Source organism: Pan troglodytes, chromosome 7 (assembly GCF_028858775.2).
Source record: "Pan troglodytes isolate AG18354 chromosome 7, NHGRI_mPanTro3-v2.0_pri, whole genome shotgun sequence".
Classification (NCBI taxonomy): domain Eukaryota; kingdom Metazoa; phylum Chordata; class Mammalia; order Primates; family Hominidae; genus Pan; species Pan troglodytes.
This window is the reverse complement of record NC_072405.2, coordinates 60760574-60781092: the sequence shown is the minus strand read 5'-3', so window position 1 is coordinate 60781092 and position 20519 is coordinate 60760574. Positions and strand designations below refer to the sequence as shown.

The window sequence follows — 20519 nt, the reverse complement described above, 5'->3', positions numbered from 1 at the left end:
GCTTTTTTACGGAGCAAACTTCTCAATAGGATACCAGCTTAAGAAAAGCAGTTTGTCTCACTATTTGGAGTAAGCTTATGCCTGCCATAAATATCAGCATGCTAGAGTGTGTATTTGGATTATTTGAATTTCTTATTTTGACTTCTAAAAGCACACTACTCTGTCATACTTTTAAAATGTGGGTTTTTTTAAATTTGCAATTCCTTTTGGACTTTAAATTCCTCTGGCACAGGCATGAACACCCTTAATAGAGCCAAAATGTTCTTCTAGAAATGAAACAACTGTTTCTCGTGAGGCATGAGTAATCTTTAAAACCACCTGTTGTCTCTCTCAATATGCTGCTTATCCTTGTGTAGGCAGGTATTTATAAACATGAACTTCTTTAGTTCCCATCATTTCAGTCAGAAAAATCAAAGCTGTTTTTCCTGTAAGTTCTTCATTTTTAAAAGGTTGGTGATATTAGCATGGCTGAAGCTCATCCTCCCCTTTCTATATTGAGGAAGTTTATGAGTAAAAGCATAGGACATATTTATTTAGCAAAGCTTTACCAGTTTTATTTGAATGTGTGTTTAATATTAATAAAGATATAATCTTGGGATTCCTTTTGAATAATTTTGTACTAAAAATAAAATGTATTTAAAAAATAATCTGAATCATTTGTGCTCCTGTGAATTTTCAATGAATCTCTAAGGACAGGTACCTGGAAAGTCCAATCTATGATTATCAGGCCCCAGTTCACCCAAGGTACTAAACCCACAGTTGGTCTATTCTGGGCCATATCCATCTGTCCTCTCATCTCCAAAGAACTAGAACAAGAAAAGGTGAACCCACCCAGTGAGAAACTTATTGGTCATTACCTCTAGGTGGGGGAAAAGTTTCCATTATACAGTTTTGAAAATCATCAACTGATTAAGTCTTCTTTTTTTTCTTCTTTTGTCAACAGTGCCAATGGATTCACTAATCCAGGAGCTCAGGTAAGATTTACCCTATATTACTTTTTTTTCCACATTAATGGGCTTTGATTATTCAAATGATTTGTACTTTTCAAGCCTCAGAATACTTTTTTTAGCAGAAGGAATTGGCTAAAGGCTTTTTCCATCCAGACGTTGTGTATGCACCAAGAAGGCAGAGGAGAATGATTGTACTGATACTTGATCCTGAACAACTCAATCTATTGTATTAATGAAATAACAAAACAATTTTTGCTGTGATGTGAGTGGTAGCCCACTTTTCTTCATCAAGCATGTGATCCCTTTGTGCACACCTTGCATGCGGTTGGATTTCACACTGATGGTCAGGGAAGAGCTGAGCTGTTATCCATGAACCTGACTGATGGATAACCCAGATCCTAAGTTATCCACTTCTTGCATTAAATAATTAGATGATTCCAGGCCGAGGTGAGCAGATTTTCTGAGCTCAGGAGTTCAAGACCAGCCTGGGCAACATGGCGAAACCCCGACTCTACTAAAATATAAAAGATTAGCCAGGCATGGTGGCGTGTGCCTATAGTCCCAGCTACTCAGGAGGCTGTGGCAGGAGAATTGCTTGAACCCGGGAAGCGGAGGTTGCAGTGAGCCGAGATCACACAACTGCACTCCAGCCTGGGTGACAGAGTGAGACTCCATCTCAAAAAAAAAAATAATAATAATAATAATAATAATAATAATAATTAGATGATTCCATCAGGTAACTAATTTTTTAACCTAAACATGGGAACATAATGTGACCAATAGTTTTTTTGAGTGGATTCAAGCATTTTCGTCATAGATATTGTTGCTACTACACCTCAGGCAGTATTGTGAAAATTCCACCTTAACAGGTTTTCCAGGATAAATTCTAATTAGATTTTCTTTCAGAGTCTTTGTCAAGGTATAGTTAAAAGAAAGTACATTTTTTTAAGAAGAAACACATGCAGATGACACATTTTCTGTCAGGAACAAGATAATTGCTCTGTACATTTCTCTGCATGTGCTATTGACAACCTAGGAAGTCCCAAATCCACTATTTAGTCCACCTTTCCAGAAACAGCCATGGTCTGTATTTGTTCCTCAGGGAAGTGTTTGAAAAATGAAGGATGTGTAACAGTGTCTAATACACTTGAACTTTGTAAGGTATGTAATTTACACAGTTCTTTCTCCAGGCAACTGAGCTTGTGATTCCTCTAAAACACAGGCTGTCACCGTTGCTTCCATGTGGCTTATGATCTCCGTCATAGCCTTGGTTCATTTATGTAGCGAAACACTCATCTGTTAGAATTCATGCAGATACTCTTCTCTGTGGAATTTGTCAGTAGGGAATCCATGGCCCTACCTGTGTAATCAATTTTGTCTTAAGAATTTTGTTTTAATTTAATTTTTATTTTTATTTATTTATTTTTTTGAGACATGGTGTCAAAAAGGGTCTCACTCTGTCTCCCAGGCTGGAGTGCAGTGGTGCAATCATGGTTTGCTGCAGCCTCAAACTCCTGGGCTCAGGAAATCCTCCTGCCTCAGCCTCTCGAGTAGCTGGGAGTACAGGTGTGTGCCACCACCCCCGGCTAATTTTTATATTTTTAGTAGAGACAGAGTCTTGCTATGTTGCCTAGGCTGGTCTCAAACTCCTGGGCTCAAGTGTTCCTCCCACCTCGGCCAGAGATTTGGGATTAACAGGAGTGAGCCACTGCACCTGGCTTAAGAATCTTAATTTTGAAAGTATTTTGATAAGAACAGGACATACAGTATACCCCTACATTTGGACAGGATTAAACTGTTGAATAACCTTGCTCATTTAAATTATTGCCTTTAAAATTTGCTCTTATTTAAAGTTCTTGTATTTCTGGAGGCTTTATTTATGTCCCCTGTAGAATGGTCAAGAGAAGTTTAAAATGACCCAGTGCTCCAAGTGGGGGGCGTGTTTGCAGTCCCTGGAGTGGTTTCTTGGTTCTTGTTGCAGAATCAGTGTGCCCGTGGACACGAGGCCACTTACCTGGTGAGGGACACCAGAGTCCTTTAAAGGAACCAAGTTATTCAGAGAAAAAAAGGTAGTGATGTTTCTTGAAAACAACTTTTACTCAAGAGAATCTTTAAGGAATTAATGTGTGTACATTGGCCTAGAAGACAAATATAATTCATAGAGAAAAAGTTAGGTATTAGCAGAGAGAAGCAAATTTGTGGGAAGAAATGTTTACTGTGCTCTATGTGGAGAAATAGAAGTTACTATTTGAGCATGTCAGAAGCATTAATAATTATAATAAACATATATATATATATATATATATATATATATATATATATATATATTTGTGATGGAGTTTCGCTCTTGTTGCCCAAGCTGGAGTGCAATGGCACGATCTCGGTTCACTGCAACCTCCGCCTCCTGGGTTCAAGTTATTCTCTTGCCTCAGCCTCTCGAGTAGCTGGGATTACAGGCATGAGCCACCATGCCGGGCTAATTTTGTATTTTTGGTAGAGATGGGGTTTCTCCATGTTGGTCAGGCTGGTCTCGAACTCCTGATCTCAGGTGATCCACCCATCTCGGCTTCCCAAAGTGCTGGGATTACAGGCGTGAGCCACCGCACCCAGTCAATAAACTAATATTTATTGGGGTCCTATGTGCCAGACACTCTTGAGCTTTCTTAACCTCTATTATCTCACTTAATCCTCCCGATAGCCTTATTAGGCAGAAACTATGATATTTCAATTTTCAGATGAATAAAGTGAAAATAAATAATTTATGGAAATAGCCCAAGGCTACACAGCTGGTAGGCAATCCAGACTTCTGACTCAAAGGCCAGCTTCTCACCCACCAGACTAGTCTTTATCTCACACAGAATTAATACTGTTTAGAGTAGAAACCAAAAAGTGATTTAAGCAACAGATTTCTCACAGTCTATATTTTTAACCCTTATGGTTTATCTTTCAAACAGCCTAGTTTTCTTAAATTTGGACAAATAATATACTTTAAGATAATAATGTTTTCTATTTTCCTAATTCTCTAAAGATTATCTTTTGTCAGATATTTCATTTTAACTAATTTGTTATTAGAGTAACTCAGAAAGCTAATGATAATTGCTGGGAAAATTTATAAACATCATTAATTCACCTATTTTTCTTTAATGAGACCCAGCTTATAAAAATCACTAAGTGATCATTTGAAATTTTATAATCATTTCTGTTCAACAGAATGACCATGCTTAGACAGGCAAGGTCCCAAGTTGTTTTATTTATTTATTTATTTATTTATTTATTTTTTGGTGAAGCCTCACTGTGTCACCCAGGCTAGAGTGCAGTGGCGCGATCTGGGGTCACTGCAAGCTCCGCCTCCTGGGCTCACGCCATTCTCCTGCCTCAGCCTCCCTAGCAGCTGGGACTACACCACCACGCCCGGCTAATTTTTTGTATTTTTAGTACAGACGGGGTTTCACCGTGTTAGCCAGGATGGTCTCAATCTCCTGACCTCGTGATCCGCCCGCCTCGGCCTCCCAAAGTGCTGGGATTACAGGCGTGAGCCACAGCGCCCAGCCCCAAGTTGTTTCTTAAGTAGTTTAAGTTGGCCTAGACATAGATCTTAATTATTATTCTATATAAATCTTGGGAGAAAAGTACTGATTCATATGGAAGCTTATATTTTTAGCATCTTTTAAATTTTTGTCCATTTCTTGCAATTCCTCTTCCAATTTTTTCCACAGGTTTGTTGTGATCCAGCACAACTGTGTGCCTAAATTCTGAGTATCTTAGGAAATGTGGCATGTTTTCCCCAGTGTAAAAGTTATGGCTATTTTGTAGAGAACACTGGCAACTTTATTTGGTTCTTCTTTTTAGAATGCATTGGACATGTTATTGCTTCTAGAGCGACTACTTACGAAAATACTAATACAAATGAAACTAATTTAAATATACTGTATATTGTTCATGGCACTAATAAAATTGATACTGACATTCTCATCTTCTTATTATACTCGATGTCAGCTACTATCATCACCATTAAAAAAGCAATTTATAACCACAGGCCCACCTTTAATCATGTTTCTTATTAGCATTTCCAGTCTTTCCTCCAACACAATTCAAGTTACAGGTGGTGTCGAGAAGACTCGCCTGTGTCTTTCTAAATCATGACCATTGCATTATCTCTGCTCTTTTCTTTTATTACTATTATCCTTAGTCTGAACCTCATGCTATTGCATCTACTAATATTGGTAATTGTCTCTTGCATTGGCAAAGTGTTTTTACACCAGTCCAGCCCCCTTCCTCTAATTAGGAAAATATATTCTAGCCCCTGAAATGACTTTCCTATGTGACTACTTAGAGAGACAAATGAATTCAGGCCTCTTAAGTATATTAGAGTCAAATCTCTCTGTCCGTTCATGGTCTTTTTGCTGTGTACCAATTTGTCAGCTTAAGTTTGGTAATGAAAGTTTTAATTTAAGTTTCTCTCTTTGTTTTATTTTACATAATTTCTTACTTTATATAAAATCCTATCATTTGGCATTGTCCTGTAAGTTTTAAAATGTTAAATATTTTATGAGCTCTCTAATCAATTATAGATTTATTTAATTTAATTAATTAATTTATTTATTTTTTGAGACAGGGTCTCACTCTGTCACCCAGGCTGGAGTACAGTAGTGTGACCTTGGCTCACTGGAGCCTCAACCTCCTGGGCTCAGGCAGTCCTCCGACCTCAGCCTTTGGAATAGCTGGAACTACAGGCACGCGCCACCACACTCAGCTAATTTTGTTTATTTTCTGTACAGATGAGGTTCTCACTATGTTGCTCTGACTGGTCTCCATCAAACTCTTGAGCTCAAGCAATCTTCTTGCCTTGGCCTCCCAAAGTGCTGGGATTATAGGTGTGAGCCACCATGCCTGGCCTAGTTATAGATTTAACAATAACATTTCATGAGTATGTGAAAATTGTTATGAATTACAGATCTAGATGGCTTTCTCATTTTTCTTTTATATTATTTCATTCATTATAGTCTTTATATCAGTAATAGATACTTTAATATTTTGGAAATTTTTTAGAATTCAGTTTCCTTTAGTGGTCATGAGTTTATTGGAACTTATTACATAAAGATTCCTGGAGGTGATAACTAAAGAAAAAAGTGAATGATACTGATTTCTAATAGTAAGTCTTCCATAAGTCCATCAGCCAGGTAAAAGGAAATTAATCATTTTAATCACGAGGTTAGAGAAAAGAAGGGAGAAACTCTCTTCTTTCCTTTTGTTGTTATCATTTCCAAATGTGGGGCTCAAAGCATGTTTTAGAGATTTAATAGCATAACTACTATATCATGTTGGCAATGTATCTTTTTCAATACTAGGCCAGACCTGAACATTAGAATCCAAGAAACTGACACCTTCAAGAAAACCCTTTTTACCTATAAGCCACTTTGAGAGGGACTCAAGACTGATCACCCAAGAAGCTGATGATAAGGATTAATTTAGAAGAGAAGTGTCCCTCCAGGGTGTGGGGGAGGCATCTGTAGGGTTCAGCCACCCCGGCATCGGCCTTGTCCATGCGTCTGTGTGATGGAGGGGCTCCGTGTGGAACATGAGGCTGGAGGCCTCACACCAACAGAAGCGTTCCAGAGATATTTTATGTTTACTGTACTGTTCTTACTAGGGCAGAAAAGTGTCTTAAAATATATTGGGGAAGCTTTCAATAAGAATAAAAACAAAAAAAGACTTTGTAGTTTAACAAGAAAAGCCGATGAACTCTAATGCTCTTGTATGTTTATGTATTTGCATAGCCTATTCTAGCATTTAGCACTGAAGGTGTATTGAGTAGGCCTCAACAGGTGCGCGCTGAGTGATTTGTGGGAACAATGTGCACAGCGTCTGGTTGGAGCCATAGAGCAAGCGCATAAGGTTGTCAGGACAAATGACATTACCTGCATTTACTCATGTGCTGAGTTCATGGAAGTTAAGTGCTTTATACCTGGCCTGTGACAGGGAAGCGACTGAATCAGAGACAGGACTCAGGTCCCATCTCCAGTCCAGACCCCGCACCTCCTGCAGCCGTGCCATATTGTCTGCTGCGACTGCAGGTTGCTGCATGCCACTTTACTATCCACACTTTGGGGAAATATTAATTTAAATTTTATCAATAAATTAATAAACCAAGCTGAAAAGTATCCTAACCTTCAGACAAACCCTGCCACATCTTCATAATTCTCTGCACTGCCAATTATAAAGAGACCGCTGGCTGGGCATAGTGGCTCATCCCTGTAATCCCAGCACTTTGGGAGGCTAAGGCAGGTGGAACACTTGAGGTTAGGAGTTTGAGACCAGCTTGGCCAACATGGTGAAACCCTTTCTCTACTAAAAATATGAAAATTAGCCAGGGGTGGTGGCACGCACATGTAATCCCATCTACTCAGGTGGCTGAAGCAGGAGAATTGCTTGAACCCAGGAGGCGGAGGTTGCAGTGAGCCTAGATTGCACCACTGCACTCCAGCAGCCTGGGCAACAGAGTGAGACTCCATCAAAAATAAAATACAAATCAAATTAAAATTAAAAAATTTTTTTAAAAAAACAGACCACTACCATTTCCTTCTAAATTGTTTCCTAGGAGCTAATCATGTGATTTTAAGTAGATGTTAAAATATCTAGGAAAGACTCAAATATACATCCATTTTATTTGTTTTTTCTTTTGAAATGCCATCTCCCAAGTGATGACCTATCAAGGGCCTTGTATTTCCAAGGCTGATTTTGCAGTATGGGAGGTGTGAGTCATTTAACCTACACCTGAGGCCTGTAATAGTCATTTACAAATGGACTAAAAGTGGAATCCTCTTCCTTCATAGTACCCTAACCACAAAGGACTAAATAGTTATGTTTTTCCAGTTTTTATTACGTGTATTAATAAAATATATATATTATTATATAAATTACATAGTACATAATATATATAACTGTGATTATACCAACCAACACAGTGTAATAAAGCATAGTGTGTGTGTGTGTGTATATATATATATGTATATATAAAATGGTGATTACGCAGGACAGAGTACTCTCCAGCTTGTCTAAGGTCTACTTTAAATCTTAATATCTGTATTTTAGAAAAATACTACGGAGCTAATGAATAAATGTCCATAGAGTTAAGAGACTCAGAAACAAAATAAGAGCAGGAAAACATGCTTTATTTTCTTTGCCTGTTTTTCTCTTCATTCAAATATTATCACAAGGATATTGGTGGCCTCTGTCAACCAATAGATTACAGGAGCTGAGAGTCTAAGGCACTAACATCTCTAAAAATCAGACATCTTCTAAAACTGTTGCAAAATATCACCACTGCAGGCTGCATGTGAGGATTGACTTGTATTGTTGCTTTTGCATTGTCAGAGCTTACCTACAGAGATAATTTTTTCATCCATTTAGCTTTTCTTTTCTTGTAATATAAATATTTTTACACAGCAGAATTTGCCACTCTTGACTGAGGGATGAATATTTCCTTTGATATTTTTTCTTGTGCCCTAGCATAGTATTAGATGTTTCAGTGGATACGCAATTCACAGCATCGGTAACAAACCCAGGGTATTATGTAACAGCATTGTTATGGGTGAGAATAGATCATGTCCAGCTTGGGACTCAGAGGTGCTCCCAGAGCCTGCCGGCTCAGAACCATGGCATCCCCTGGGGGCTCACTAGAAATGCAGCCTCCAAGGCTCCCTCTCGCCTTTTAACAAGATTTATAAGAAATTAACGGGCGTTTGGAAGTTTGAGAGGCACACATCACAGAGACCATAGGTTGGACTTTACTAATTACTTAGAAAAACTCTTCTCACCATTGCTAATTTTCAGTGGTAGAAGGTTGGCTGAAAAGTCAAGAATCTGGGTTTCTTTGGTATTTTCTTGATCTATGAATTATTGGGGAATGTTAATCATTGTTTGCATTTCTACTTGAAGAAAAGCAGCAGAATACAGAACAAATGTCCAAATCTTGACAGTAGTGTGGCAAAATGCACAACCCTTGGTCTGTAAGTCTTTGTTTTTACCTCTTAGAAGTGTTTGAAATCAACCAGCTCTTCCTTAAACATTCATCATGTATCAGAAATGAGAGTTTAAGGAAGGAAACTTTTAAGATGCTATTTTATATGCTTCCAGAGATGACTCTATAACCACCTAAATTGTGTTCTGAGAGTATTTAATTACATGTCTCTGACAAAATCCAAAGTCTCCGTCAAATTCCATATGCCTGTCACACAGCTCCCTTGCAGCTTTGGTAATTTGGGAACTAAATTGCTAAGGCTCTTTTGGACTTGCTCAAGCACTGCACGGGTCATTGGCTCCCTTTGGTCCAAATCTTCTCACCCTGATGCACTCTTCAGCACCTCCAATGCAAACAAAATTATTTGACTGCATATCTCATTTCTCCCCAGTCCTACTTGAAGAAATGCATGAACTTTAATCATCAGGCAGAATACTTCCTTTCTTGCTATCTTTTAAGTAAACTATACCTATTTGAGGTCTCATTTTAATTATATTATATGCTTGCAAACATAATGTTTCTGACACCTCATAAATTTTTTTCCTGCTTAAAATGTGAACTGAAATAAAATGTGTCCCATAATGTTGACAAATGGACGCCCTACAATCCAAATATCATGTGCTCTGGTTTCCAATATTTCCTCACAATGGTAAATTCTCGAAACTCTACTACAAACCCTCGCCTAGAATTTGACTGGTTTGTCAAATTCTATGGTACAAAGGTTGGCAGAAAAGCCAAGAGTTTGTGTGGTGGAAAGAACACTGGGTTAATAGCAGCCCTGTGTTCTGGGGCTGTTTGCCTGATTAGCTGTGTGACTTTGGAAAAGTGTTCGAAGATCAAGCCTTGCTGCCTTCTTGACTAATGAAACTTTTTGCATATAGCACTTTGAGCCCTGGTGTCATGGTTCCCCCTACCCCCTCCATGTCAAAACCTACCTTAAAAAATTTTTTAATTTATCATACATAATTCTGACTTTTTAATATACTGCCTACTTTTTGAAGACAAGGAATCTATTTTATTTACCAGCGTAGGCCTCGTACATGATGTTACTTGAGAAATATTTTATTTTACATTATCTACCCCGTATGTTTAACCTCTTGAAGTATTCAGCTATATCTTGTGAGTTCATCTTTATCTTTGATACTCTCCTTTGCTACCTTTTCATTTGGGTTTTTTGCTTGCGTAATTTTTCTTCTTGTTTAGTTTCTTCTCCCTGTAGGAGAAAATCACTTTTATCCCCCTTCCCACCAACAAATTTTGTTTTTTCAATATCATTGCCATCCTATTTTCTGAGAAAATCCTACACCTAATGCTACTTCTGATTTTACATGATATAAAACATTCTTTCCATCTCAACTCTGTTCTAGGCCATGCCTGGCATAATTCTTTCCTTTGTCTTTTGACATATGGAATTTGTACTCATTCTTTCAGGCTCAGGACTGATACCACCTCCTCCATGAGGTGTCCCCATGACCTCCCAGACTAAGATTTTTTCCCATTGTGTTCCCCAAGCACTTCTTTACTTGTCTGTTTCAAAACACTTATTACTTTGAATTGTAGCTATTTTGTCATTCACTCATCCATCTGTCCACCCATTCAGAAGAAGAAAGCAGATTCTCTGCCTTCGGCTTTACAATTTCGTTGGGGAGACAATAAAAAAAGGAAAAACCTATATTTAAAAAAAAAATTATCATATATAATTCTGCCTTTTTAATATGCTGACTACTTTTTGAAGACAAAAAATTTATTTTATTTACCAGTGTAGACCTCGTACATGATGTTACTAGAGAAATATTTTATTTTACATTATCTACCCGTTTGTTTTGAGAATAATGTAGCTTGTAATGCATGATAAAGGCATTTCTATTTAACATGTTGATTCTCTACAACTGTCTTTAAAGTGCCTGTGACTTCTTTCCTTCCAAGTTCTTAAGTACTTTCCTAATTCTATCCCTTTACTTGTATTTTTAAGAAAATTTTATTTTATTGTGATAAGAACACCTGAGCCCTACCCACATAACAATCTAGTTCTGGCCCCTTTAAAACCAAGGCTGTTTAGCCAGCAGTTTCCACTGGCCCCTCAACTACAAATCAGCCTATTCTGTTTAATCGTTTCTAATTCATTTTTCTACAATCAATAAGGGTCTTCCTTTATAAGTATATTTTATCAAAGTATCAGACATACAAGGGAGATGCCCTTAATTCTGCCAGTGTCTCACTTGGTCTCATTTGGTCATTTTCAGTTGGGAAGAGAAAACAAAACTGGAATCAATGAGCCCACCGCCCATCCCTGAGCTGCTTGTAGGAAGGGGTCAGCCCAGGGAGTCTGAGGACGGGCCTGGTCTCAGATTGCAGGGCCAGAAAGCAAAGTGACTGCCAGGACCCAGGAACTCTTAGACGAAACTGAAGGCTGGGCAGCCAGGCACGGATGGTGTAGATTGGGACGAAGAGCCACATCTGAACAGCAGTTTTTTTGTTTTTTGTTTTTAAGGATTCTCACTGTGGTTCTCTGCCTGAGTTACAGGAACTACTCCGGGAGGCTCGCCTGGGAGTGGTTCTCAAAGCTGGGGTGGGGAATGTTCTTCTAGGGACTCCTGCAAAATCAGGGCAGGGGAGTGAACCCTGCATAGGGAAATGTTGGAAAATGCCCCTAGGGGCATTCTGTTTGCCTTTGCCCCAGTGTCGAGGCTCAGGGTAAATTCTGTTCTTCCAGATTGCCCCTGTGAGAATAGAGCGAAGTAGACTCCTAGACTCCACAAAGTGCTCAAGGTAATTCTCTCGAGCCCCTAAGGACCATCCTCCTGGTCTTTGGAAGCTGACCCAGAGCCTACAGTCTGTCCTGGAAGATCAGCAAGCTCTGCGTTCTTGAAGGAAGAGCTGGAAGGCTCACACAACCCTGGCCATTGTCAAAGAAACTTGGCTTCCCAACACTGCAACCTCCCTGGTTTCCTCTACCTCTCGACTGCATCTTCTCAGGTCTCCTTGCTGGTTTCTCAACACCCCAGTCTCTGACACTGGATTCCCCAAGGTGCGTCCTTGATCCTCTTTGGTGGTGATCTTTCGGTGATCTCATTGGGGCTTTCAGTACATTTGTATGTCCATAATTTTACATCCCCAGCACTCCTCTCTTTCCTGAATTTCAGACTCATATAACCAACTGTGTAGACAGCATCTGCAAATGGATCTCTGAGGAGTATTCAAAATTAAAATCATTATCTTCTGCCATAAATTGATATACCCACCTGCTTCCCATGTCAGTAAATGGGGACATTCAAAAGTCTTGGAGGCATCCTTGACTCTTCTCTTCAGACTCTATGTCTGATCTGTCCAAATATCCTGATGGCTCTAACTTCAAAATAAATCTACCATCTGACCATTTCTCACCACCTCTGCTGCTGTCACTAGGCCCCTAAGCCATCGCGGCTCACTCCAATCACTGTCAGCACCTTCTTACAGGCTTTCCTGCCTCTGTTCTTCCTCATGTAAGATTCACTCCATGAGACAGTCAGAAGCCGTTCGATGAGTTTCCCCTTTCTTAAAGGAAAAGACCACATCTTTACTCTGGCCTGGTCTCCCTGCCCTGTTCATTGCCCCCTACCCAACTAGAATCCGCGCTGGGTCCCCCAGACCTGCCGAAGCCTCAGGCCTTGGCATGCTGTTCCCGCTGTCTGGAATGCTGTTCCCTGCACAGCTGCGAGTCTCACATGCTCACTTGCACCAGGTTTTTGCTCAATGCCTCCTTGTCAGCAAGACCTTCCTTGACCTTAGCCTTTGCAATTACAAGCACTTATTCCAGCCTTCTTTATTATTCTCTTTCTGCTTTATTTTTTATGAAAAAAAATTTGTCACCTTTTGACACACAATCCAACTACATATTTACTTTGTTCCTAATCTGTCTTTTTTTCATAAGAATATAAGTTTTGTGGAGCAGGAATCTCTTAACTCATTGATAATATCCACAACATCTAGAATAGTGCCTGCCACATTATAGGAGCTAATAAAAAAAATTGAATAAATGTGTTCTGAGTACTATAGAAGGCACTGGAATGAGACACAGGAACTCACAGTTTTTGAAAGCTAACAGCCTACAAGTCATGAAAACACATTGCGGTAATTCCTATACGACATTTACATAAGGGAGCACAGTGGAATGAGCAGCTCCTTCTGGCTGGGGGTTTGACCTGAGTTTGAAGGAAGAGAAATTGCCCAGGGAACTTCTGCTGTCACAGAGCAGGCACTCCTTGCAAATGAGCTAAACAACAGTGCGAGGCAAACTCTTCCAGAAGCCTGGTTCTTGGCTTGCTATGGGTTTAGGTGGCCATGGGTCAAAGGAGCAAGGATATACAGGACTAGAGATTGCTCCTTGAGTACATATGAAGCATAGTTCTCTCCATTACTTTGAACTTACTTCTACTTGCCTATGTTTAACAAGATATCCCCATCTTTTAAAAGCAACAGAAAATCATATATCAAAATTAAGCTTGTAGTTCATGATCCAAATGCCCTCAATTTTTATAATTTTGAGCCTTCATGAATAAAGCTTTGATGTTCTGTTTATTTCTATATTTATAACAGATGCAGGGCAATTTCTTGGCAACACAATAGACCAAGGCTGCAGACAGGTGTTTAACCCCATGATCCCTGTGTACCACGGGAACAGCCCTATAAGTAATGATTTACATTTGCAGGATAGCTCCCAGAAGTCCAGCCAGCCAGCATGAGGGCCAAATGGTAAACAGAGCATCCTGAACCCTTCCATGCCCTGAAGCATTGCCTGTGTCTCAGAAACTGTGCAGACCCCTTTGAATGCCTTGTCTTGCTTGATCTGTAGTACCAGGAGGTGGGTGCTACTGTCCATGTTGTCTAGATGAACAGATTCTGGCTCAGAACCGTGTCATGGATGGCTTTGGCATTCTCCAGAAAGAGCAGTTGTATAATAACCTGAATGAGAATATGAAATGTTAAAAAAAAAAAAAAAGGTTATGTAATGGAAGCTTAAACTAGGATGTGAGCACTGGCAAAATGGCAACTTCCACCTCCACTGGTGAATGGAAACATCAGGGCACCCCATGAGTACCAATGAGGCCATGGCAGAAGCAGTGTTGGGGCTAAGCCTATCTGATTTCCAGGTGCCCACAGCTGCACTGTGGGGCTGGAAGGAGGTGGGCCTGGGGAAGTGTCATTTGTCAGTAGCTCTGGTGTTGCATGTGGAGGAAGGCACAGGTACATGTGGAAGGGGTTAGGGCTACAGAAAGTGATATGTGGAGCTTGCAGGCTTCATTTTCAGTTGAGTGCTTCTCTATCAGGTTATTTCTGTTTCAAGTTATTTGTAATTCAATAGGACACTTGGCTGCGGAAACATTTCACAGATTTGTGTGTGTACATATATATACATATACACACTCACACATAGAGATATTACACATACATTTATATACACATAATTATAATAATATACCAAAGTAGGTGATCCCTGCTAACTCAGTATGCACATGACTACTGTAACACATGGTCCTCCTTTTAAATATTACTCCAGTATGTTAGCGAGTTCTGTTAAATGATTCATGCAATGTTCCAGTGAAGTGGAGAAGGATAAACGGAAGCATTCCAAGTATCAAACAAGTCTTATTCATATTTAGCAAAACCTGTGTATATCTATAGGTTTTTAGTTTTTTGTGTGCAGAAAACTAAAAAAGGAGCCTATATTTATGAGCCAAACCTCTGTGTTTGGGTAAATGTCAAGAAGTGAGATTGACATGTATGATAGTAGTTATAAAACAGCCACGGCCAGGCGCAGTGGCTCATGCCTGTAATCCCAGTACTTTGGGAGGTTGAGGCAGGCAGATCACAAGGTCAGGAGTTCGAGACCAGCCTGGTCAGTATGGTGAAACCCCATCTCTACTGAAAATACAAAAATTAGCCGGGCGTGGTGGTGGGTGCCTGTAGTCCCAGCTACTCAGGAGGCTGAGGCAGGAGAATCACGAAGGTTGCGGTGAGCCGAGATCGCGCCACTGCACATTGCACTCCAGGCTGGGTGACAGAGCAAGACTCCGTCTCAAAAACAAACAAACAAACAAACAAACAAACAAAACAGCCACATGGTCTTTAAAACGCCTTTTGTCTTAGTAACTTAAAAAGCCAGAAAATTACTATATTGCTCATATTACTGAAGAAGTTCTGTATTTGTGTGTGTGCGTGCTCATTTTGTTTTGCTGTTTTCCCTCTGTGGGTCTCTATCTTCTATTCTCGTGTCTGCCCTCTAGGCTGTTTCTCTGAGGGCTGTGCTGTGTCTGTATTTCTGCTAGCCTTTGACTATGTAACTGTGACATGTGCACACTTATTTCCCTTCCTTCTTTTTGGCCTCCCTGCCCTCATTCTTTCTGTTTTCTTCCATCTTACCCACTCTTTCTCACTGTTCCTTCTTTTTATTTTATCTTTCCTTCTTCAGATTTCTACTCTAAGTGTTCATGCTAGAGAACAGAAGGACATCTGTACTTTATTCATTACCGTACTAATTAGACCTTTATGTTTCCTGGTCTTCACTTAAAGCCCTCCTAAATTAACTCAATTTTACATATGTGGCCCTGGTTTGAGTGCTTCTGGAGGTGACTGACCCAGAGTAACAAAGAAGCTCCAAACCCTGTCATCAGCTAATGATGTTTACTTTGTGAATAAATGAGATCGTTTTCATTAGTAAGGCTGTGCCTGCTTCACAAACATAAATAGGAACTTAGTATTTGATGGATTTGGACATGATGTGTTACAGAGATAATTTTTTTAGGTTGTCCACAATAACGTCCCCAACACACCCCGAGTTGTCTGGATAATTCACATGAACTTAAGTTTAGGTACATGAATAAAATATTCATTGCCTTTGTTATTTTTGTTTAAGAGTAACTTTGCAGCAGATATTTTTCTAAGTATTTTACAATCACTGTCACTTACTATGTTCCAACGTCCCCATTCAACACTGAGAGCCGAAGTAGAATTTTGAAATGGACTTTGCTAGGACCTGGCTTTTGGTTCTGCATTCTATTCAACAACCTCCATTAAAATGTAAAATTCTTATTTTGTTTATAAAATAACTGCAATTTACTTTGAACTCCAACTTTTATGACAAAGTTAACTGTTTCTCCTTTTCTTGGAAGTATGTATGCAAGGGTTCCATTTCTCCTCAAACTGCAAAAAGTGTTTCCACAGTGCCTAGAAGACATAGCAAATAGCCCTTACCTCCAGGAGGCCCTGGGACCTGTGCTATGCATGAGTGACAGTTGGCTTCCTTCTCCTAGAGGGTTAATTCCAAGACCCCAGTGGCTGCCTGAAACCTCAGATAGTACCAAACCCTATATACACTATGTTTTTTCCTATACATACATACCTATGATAAAGTTTAATTTATAACGTAGGCACATAAAGACATTAACAACATAACTAATAATAAAATAGAACAGTTATAAAAATACGCTGCAATAAAAGTTATATGAATGAGGTCTCTCTCTCAAAATACCTATTGTCCTATACTCACTTATTTTCAGACCTCGGTTGACTACAGTCAACTGAAACCATGGAAAATGAAAGCACGGACAAGGGGGGACTACTGTATGAAATCAGGGAGAAGAGACACGGGACATCAGTCCTCACAGGACGAATGCAGGCATTCGCCAAATAAAAACAGAGGATGTGAATTACGTGGTGGGGTGAATGAAGCTTCTGCATCATTCATGGGGGTGATTTGAAAAGAATATGAAGATACTTGTATTTAAGGTTTCTTTTTCTTTTAAGTGTGAGGTTTAGGGCTTACCAAACTTTCTCCCAGGGAAAAACTGAGCTGGCATGGTTGGTTCCTCCACTGACCCAGGAGCAGCCTTGTAGACCCAGCCTAGGCAGGTGGGAGAAAAGAAGGGGAGAGGCAAGGGCACCTCCCAATCCTATCCTCTGCCCCCAAACCTCTACTTCTGTGCTTAAGCAGCACACAAGTCATTTTTGCTTTTAATTAACCATTTTTTTGCAAGCATATTCTGCTAATAAAATTTCTGCTTGGTAACGTGATTGCTATTTCAAATTAGATGAAATACTAAATGAGGGAACATTTTATTTTCTTCTAAAACTAGATGTTTGTGAATTTACAAAAAGTGGAATCTATGTGGTCTGATCACATGCTGAAATGATATATACAAATAAAGTACAATACTTTTGTCCCCCACTATTGTGGCATTTCACAGCTCTTATTGTTTTACTTTATTTTTTAGTTAGAAATACAAACTTCAAGCAAAAAAAAAGAGAATTTAGATTATTCACCAAGTTAGTTAAGGTAAAATTGAGGCACTTTGAACTCAATTCTATACATTTATTTAACTGGCATATGATTACCTTAGATGATTAAGGTGCTTCTGTTACTCAACCACATTTAATATTTTTTAGCAGATACAATCTGTAATAAAACCCAGTACTTATCCAAGATCAATTAAGATGCTGCAATAATCTTCTTTAAAAGTTTTTTTAAGATTATTTTAAATATTCCTTCCTCAAATATAGTTATGATTTTGGTAAGGCAAATATTCATAAACTAAGTGAATTTTATTTTTATCTTTCTTTATGATCAGAATAAGATAATTTATGTTTAATTTTTCCTAATAGTTTTTAAGTTTTATAACACTGTTTGAAAAATAAAGTCACATATATTTTATTATATTATATACTCAAAAGAAAGTATTTTGAAGTATTACTCAAATTAAAATAACAGTGTGGGCTTTATTGAAGCCAAATTTACTAGCAAACAAAAATAATAATAAATGTCTCTTTGTATCTGAATTCTTTCAGTATCTTGATTCTAAAACCCACATAATGTTCATCTCTTAGTATCTTCAATTTTCTAATTTTATCTTATTATATTCAACTTCTGCTCTTTCGGGTACATCCCTATGATCCATCATATTACGTTTTTGAAGAAGCCAGATCCTGTTTCTATATTGTATAGCTAATCCATGGCTATGCAGTAGCTGAACTGCTCTGTCAATCTCTGGGCACTTAAAAGGAGTTTGGGAGTGCCCAAATGATTTAACTAAGACATATTGTCTTTGAGTATAAATTGAAAGACATTTATTTATATTTTATATTGAATGGTATTTCAAATGTTGGTGTATAATTTTGTGTTTTAGCCAATGATTGAATAGTTGTTTCTTTAAAAACTTTGGTCCATGTGAGGATTAAATTATCTTTAAAATGATATGATTGTTCATGTTCTTGAAGAGTAGACTTTGGAACTGATCAGTTCATGATGTCGGAGTCATTCAGTCAATCTTTGTGTGGACGAGTTAGGGTTACTTGGCTCACTGGCTTCTGCTGACTTACTTCCTGTCTCTTCTTTGACTGTCTTGCAAAAACACATCCTCAGTGGCGGGGAGCTGGGCAGAGAAGCCCACATGGATAAGGGAAGTTAGTCCCATCATCTGCACAGTAATGGGTGGCTGTTGATGGCTCTCCCGGAGGAAGGCAGTTTTCCAGATGCAAGACGCATGCTTTCACCAACATTCATCTTCATATGCTCACATCTGGGTGGGGCTCAACTTCAGTGGTCTTTCACTGAGCATGCTCCTAACACACAGACCTCATATTATGCACAAGAGATATAAAAACGAGCAGGAAACAGTTTCTGTTCTCTTGTAGATGTTTCCAGGTTACTGGGGAAGATGATTATAGTGTAGAGAGATAAGGTTTATAATCAAGGTGAATGCCAAATGCCTTGCTGGCATAGAAGCAATGTATTGTGACGCTGTCACTGGAATTACATCACAAAGGAAGGTCTATTCACCCAGTGTGAAGTGGCAGCTGGGGAACCCCACTTACCTACTATTACCTCACGATTCAGAGGAAATTTCCTGTTACTCCTCTCATTGTTATTAAATTGTATCTTTTAATGGCTTGGTTATTTTATGAAAAAAATTCTGTGGTAGATGATATGCAATTAATTTATTATTTATAAAACTTAGTCCCAACTAAATGAGAAAAAAAAGCATCTATTAGCTTTGGCCTTATGGGAAAAAAATTCTCCCCTTTTATAAACCTGATGTTATCAGATAACCTTGTCAATGGAATCAGTGTTCCATGACAGCAAACCAACCATCAATAAATAGCAACAACTTATTAGTCGCTGAATTTATGACATGAGTAATAGGAGAAGGCTTCAATTATAGGTTTAACTGTTGGACACACTGTAGCTCGGTAAACAAGAGTGTGGTCACAAAGTTTCTAAGACATAGGTGAGAGAGTTGGCTCATGAAGTTCAGGGATTATCCTTACAGAATGAGCAATAGCTTCACAGTCCTCACTGGGTAAAAGTGAATTTGTCATTTACAGTGGCCTGTTAACTCTCTTAGGAATCACAAGGCCTATTTCAGATGAATGCACAAGACTGTAACTTTTCCCCAGGGTCCTGTCTCCTGATTTCCTAAAAATGCAGTCCAGTTAGCCATGTACAGATTGTTTGTGTATCACGCAGCACAGCCTGCCAGGGAGCAGTACCTGTCAGATGTGAGGGAAGCGGGACTGGGCAGAGAGAAGTTGAATTGCAGTGCAGGTTCTATGGAAGGCTTAGCCAACTCTGCCAAGAGCTTTGGTGATAGATTCCTCTTCAGAGTCGGTCCTGCCTTGAGGCAAGTGTGAATATGGGCTGTCCCAGGGAGATGCGACTTTGGGTTAAATGGCTCTCAGGTTGAGGGCAATTTTCAGAAGTGAATTCAGCTAAGGCCCATCAGCTCCCCACACTTTCAGCCAGTAGGGAAGACGCGTATCTTAGTCCTGAAGGGAGGAGGTGCATACCATGGTATGCACAAACATCTACACCTTTCCAGCTTGAATCCTTTTATACTTGCTTTGTATATTAACTTCGTTATCTACCTATACTTCTACCCATTCCCTTCATCCTTGCCAAGTTCCTCTGCTGATCTAGACAGTTTACTTGGTTGCACGACTCAGATCCTTTGAGCCCTTGGTCACCATGACCTTCAGATTCTCTGCCTGCTAACCGGTTGATTTGCTGACAAGTTTGGGCCAGAAACAGTAAAGAGATACCCCAGTGGATCACTTGGGTGCTATATATATCCTGTCCCAATATGTAATAAGCCCCCAGCCCTACAACTTCCAGTGACCAGGGTCAGTGACTCCTGCCAGGACGGTATCTATTTTCCTTGCCTGTTATCTCTCAGCAACAAGAACCCAGGTGACAGAAAAGGAGTCTGAGCTCAAAGTTGAATAGGACTCTTTCTGTGTACCCTAGTGAAAGCATTCTCCCCTTGGGAACCAGGATCCTCAGACCTACAGGACCTAGATTTGGGGTAATGAATGTACAAATCCTTTAAGTAGTCACTGGAAATTATGGTAAACCAAGCTCCTCCTAACTGTACCTTTTTTGTTCTTGGATCCTTGTATTTAAACTGCCGAAGACATCACATTCTGTAATGATTTTTTATTTGGCATGATGCCTCTCAGGAAGACACTCATCCTGGTAGGTGTCACGTCCAAGCTAGCCTCTCAGCTATGCCTCCATGAGG

At 39.3% G+C, this 20519-nt stretch overlaps 1 protein-coding gene across 7 annotated transcripts in view; it reads left to right on the top strand.

Moving 5' to 3' along the window:
• Positions 1–20519, top strand: part of ST18 (ST18 C2H2C-type zinc finger transcription factor) — a 303405-nt gene that overhangs the window by 201241 nt on the left and 81645 nt on the right. For all 7 annotated transcript variants that reach the window (XM_009455375.5, XM_009455376.5, XM_054656729.2 and 4 more), the window contains one exon: positions 944–974. In XM_009455375.5, coding sequence (XP_009453650.2) covers positions 944–974 — 31 coding nt within the window. The remainder of the gene's footprint in view (positions 1–943; positions 975–20519) is intronic.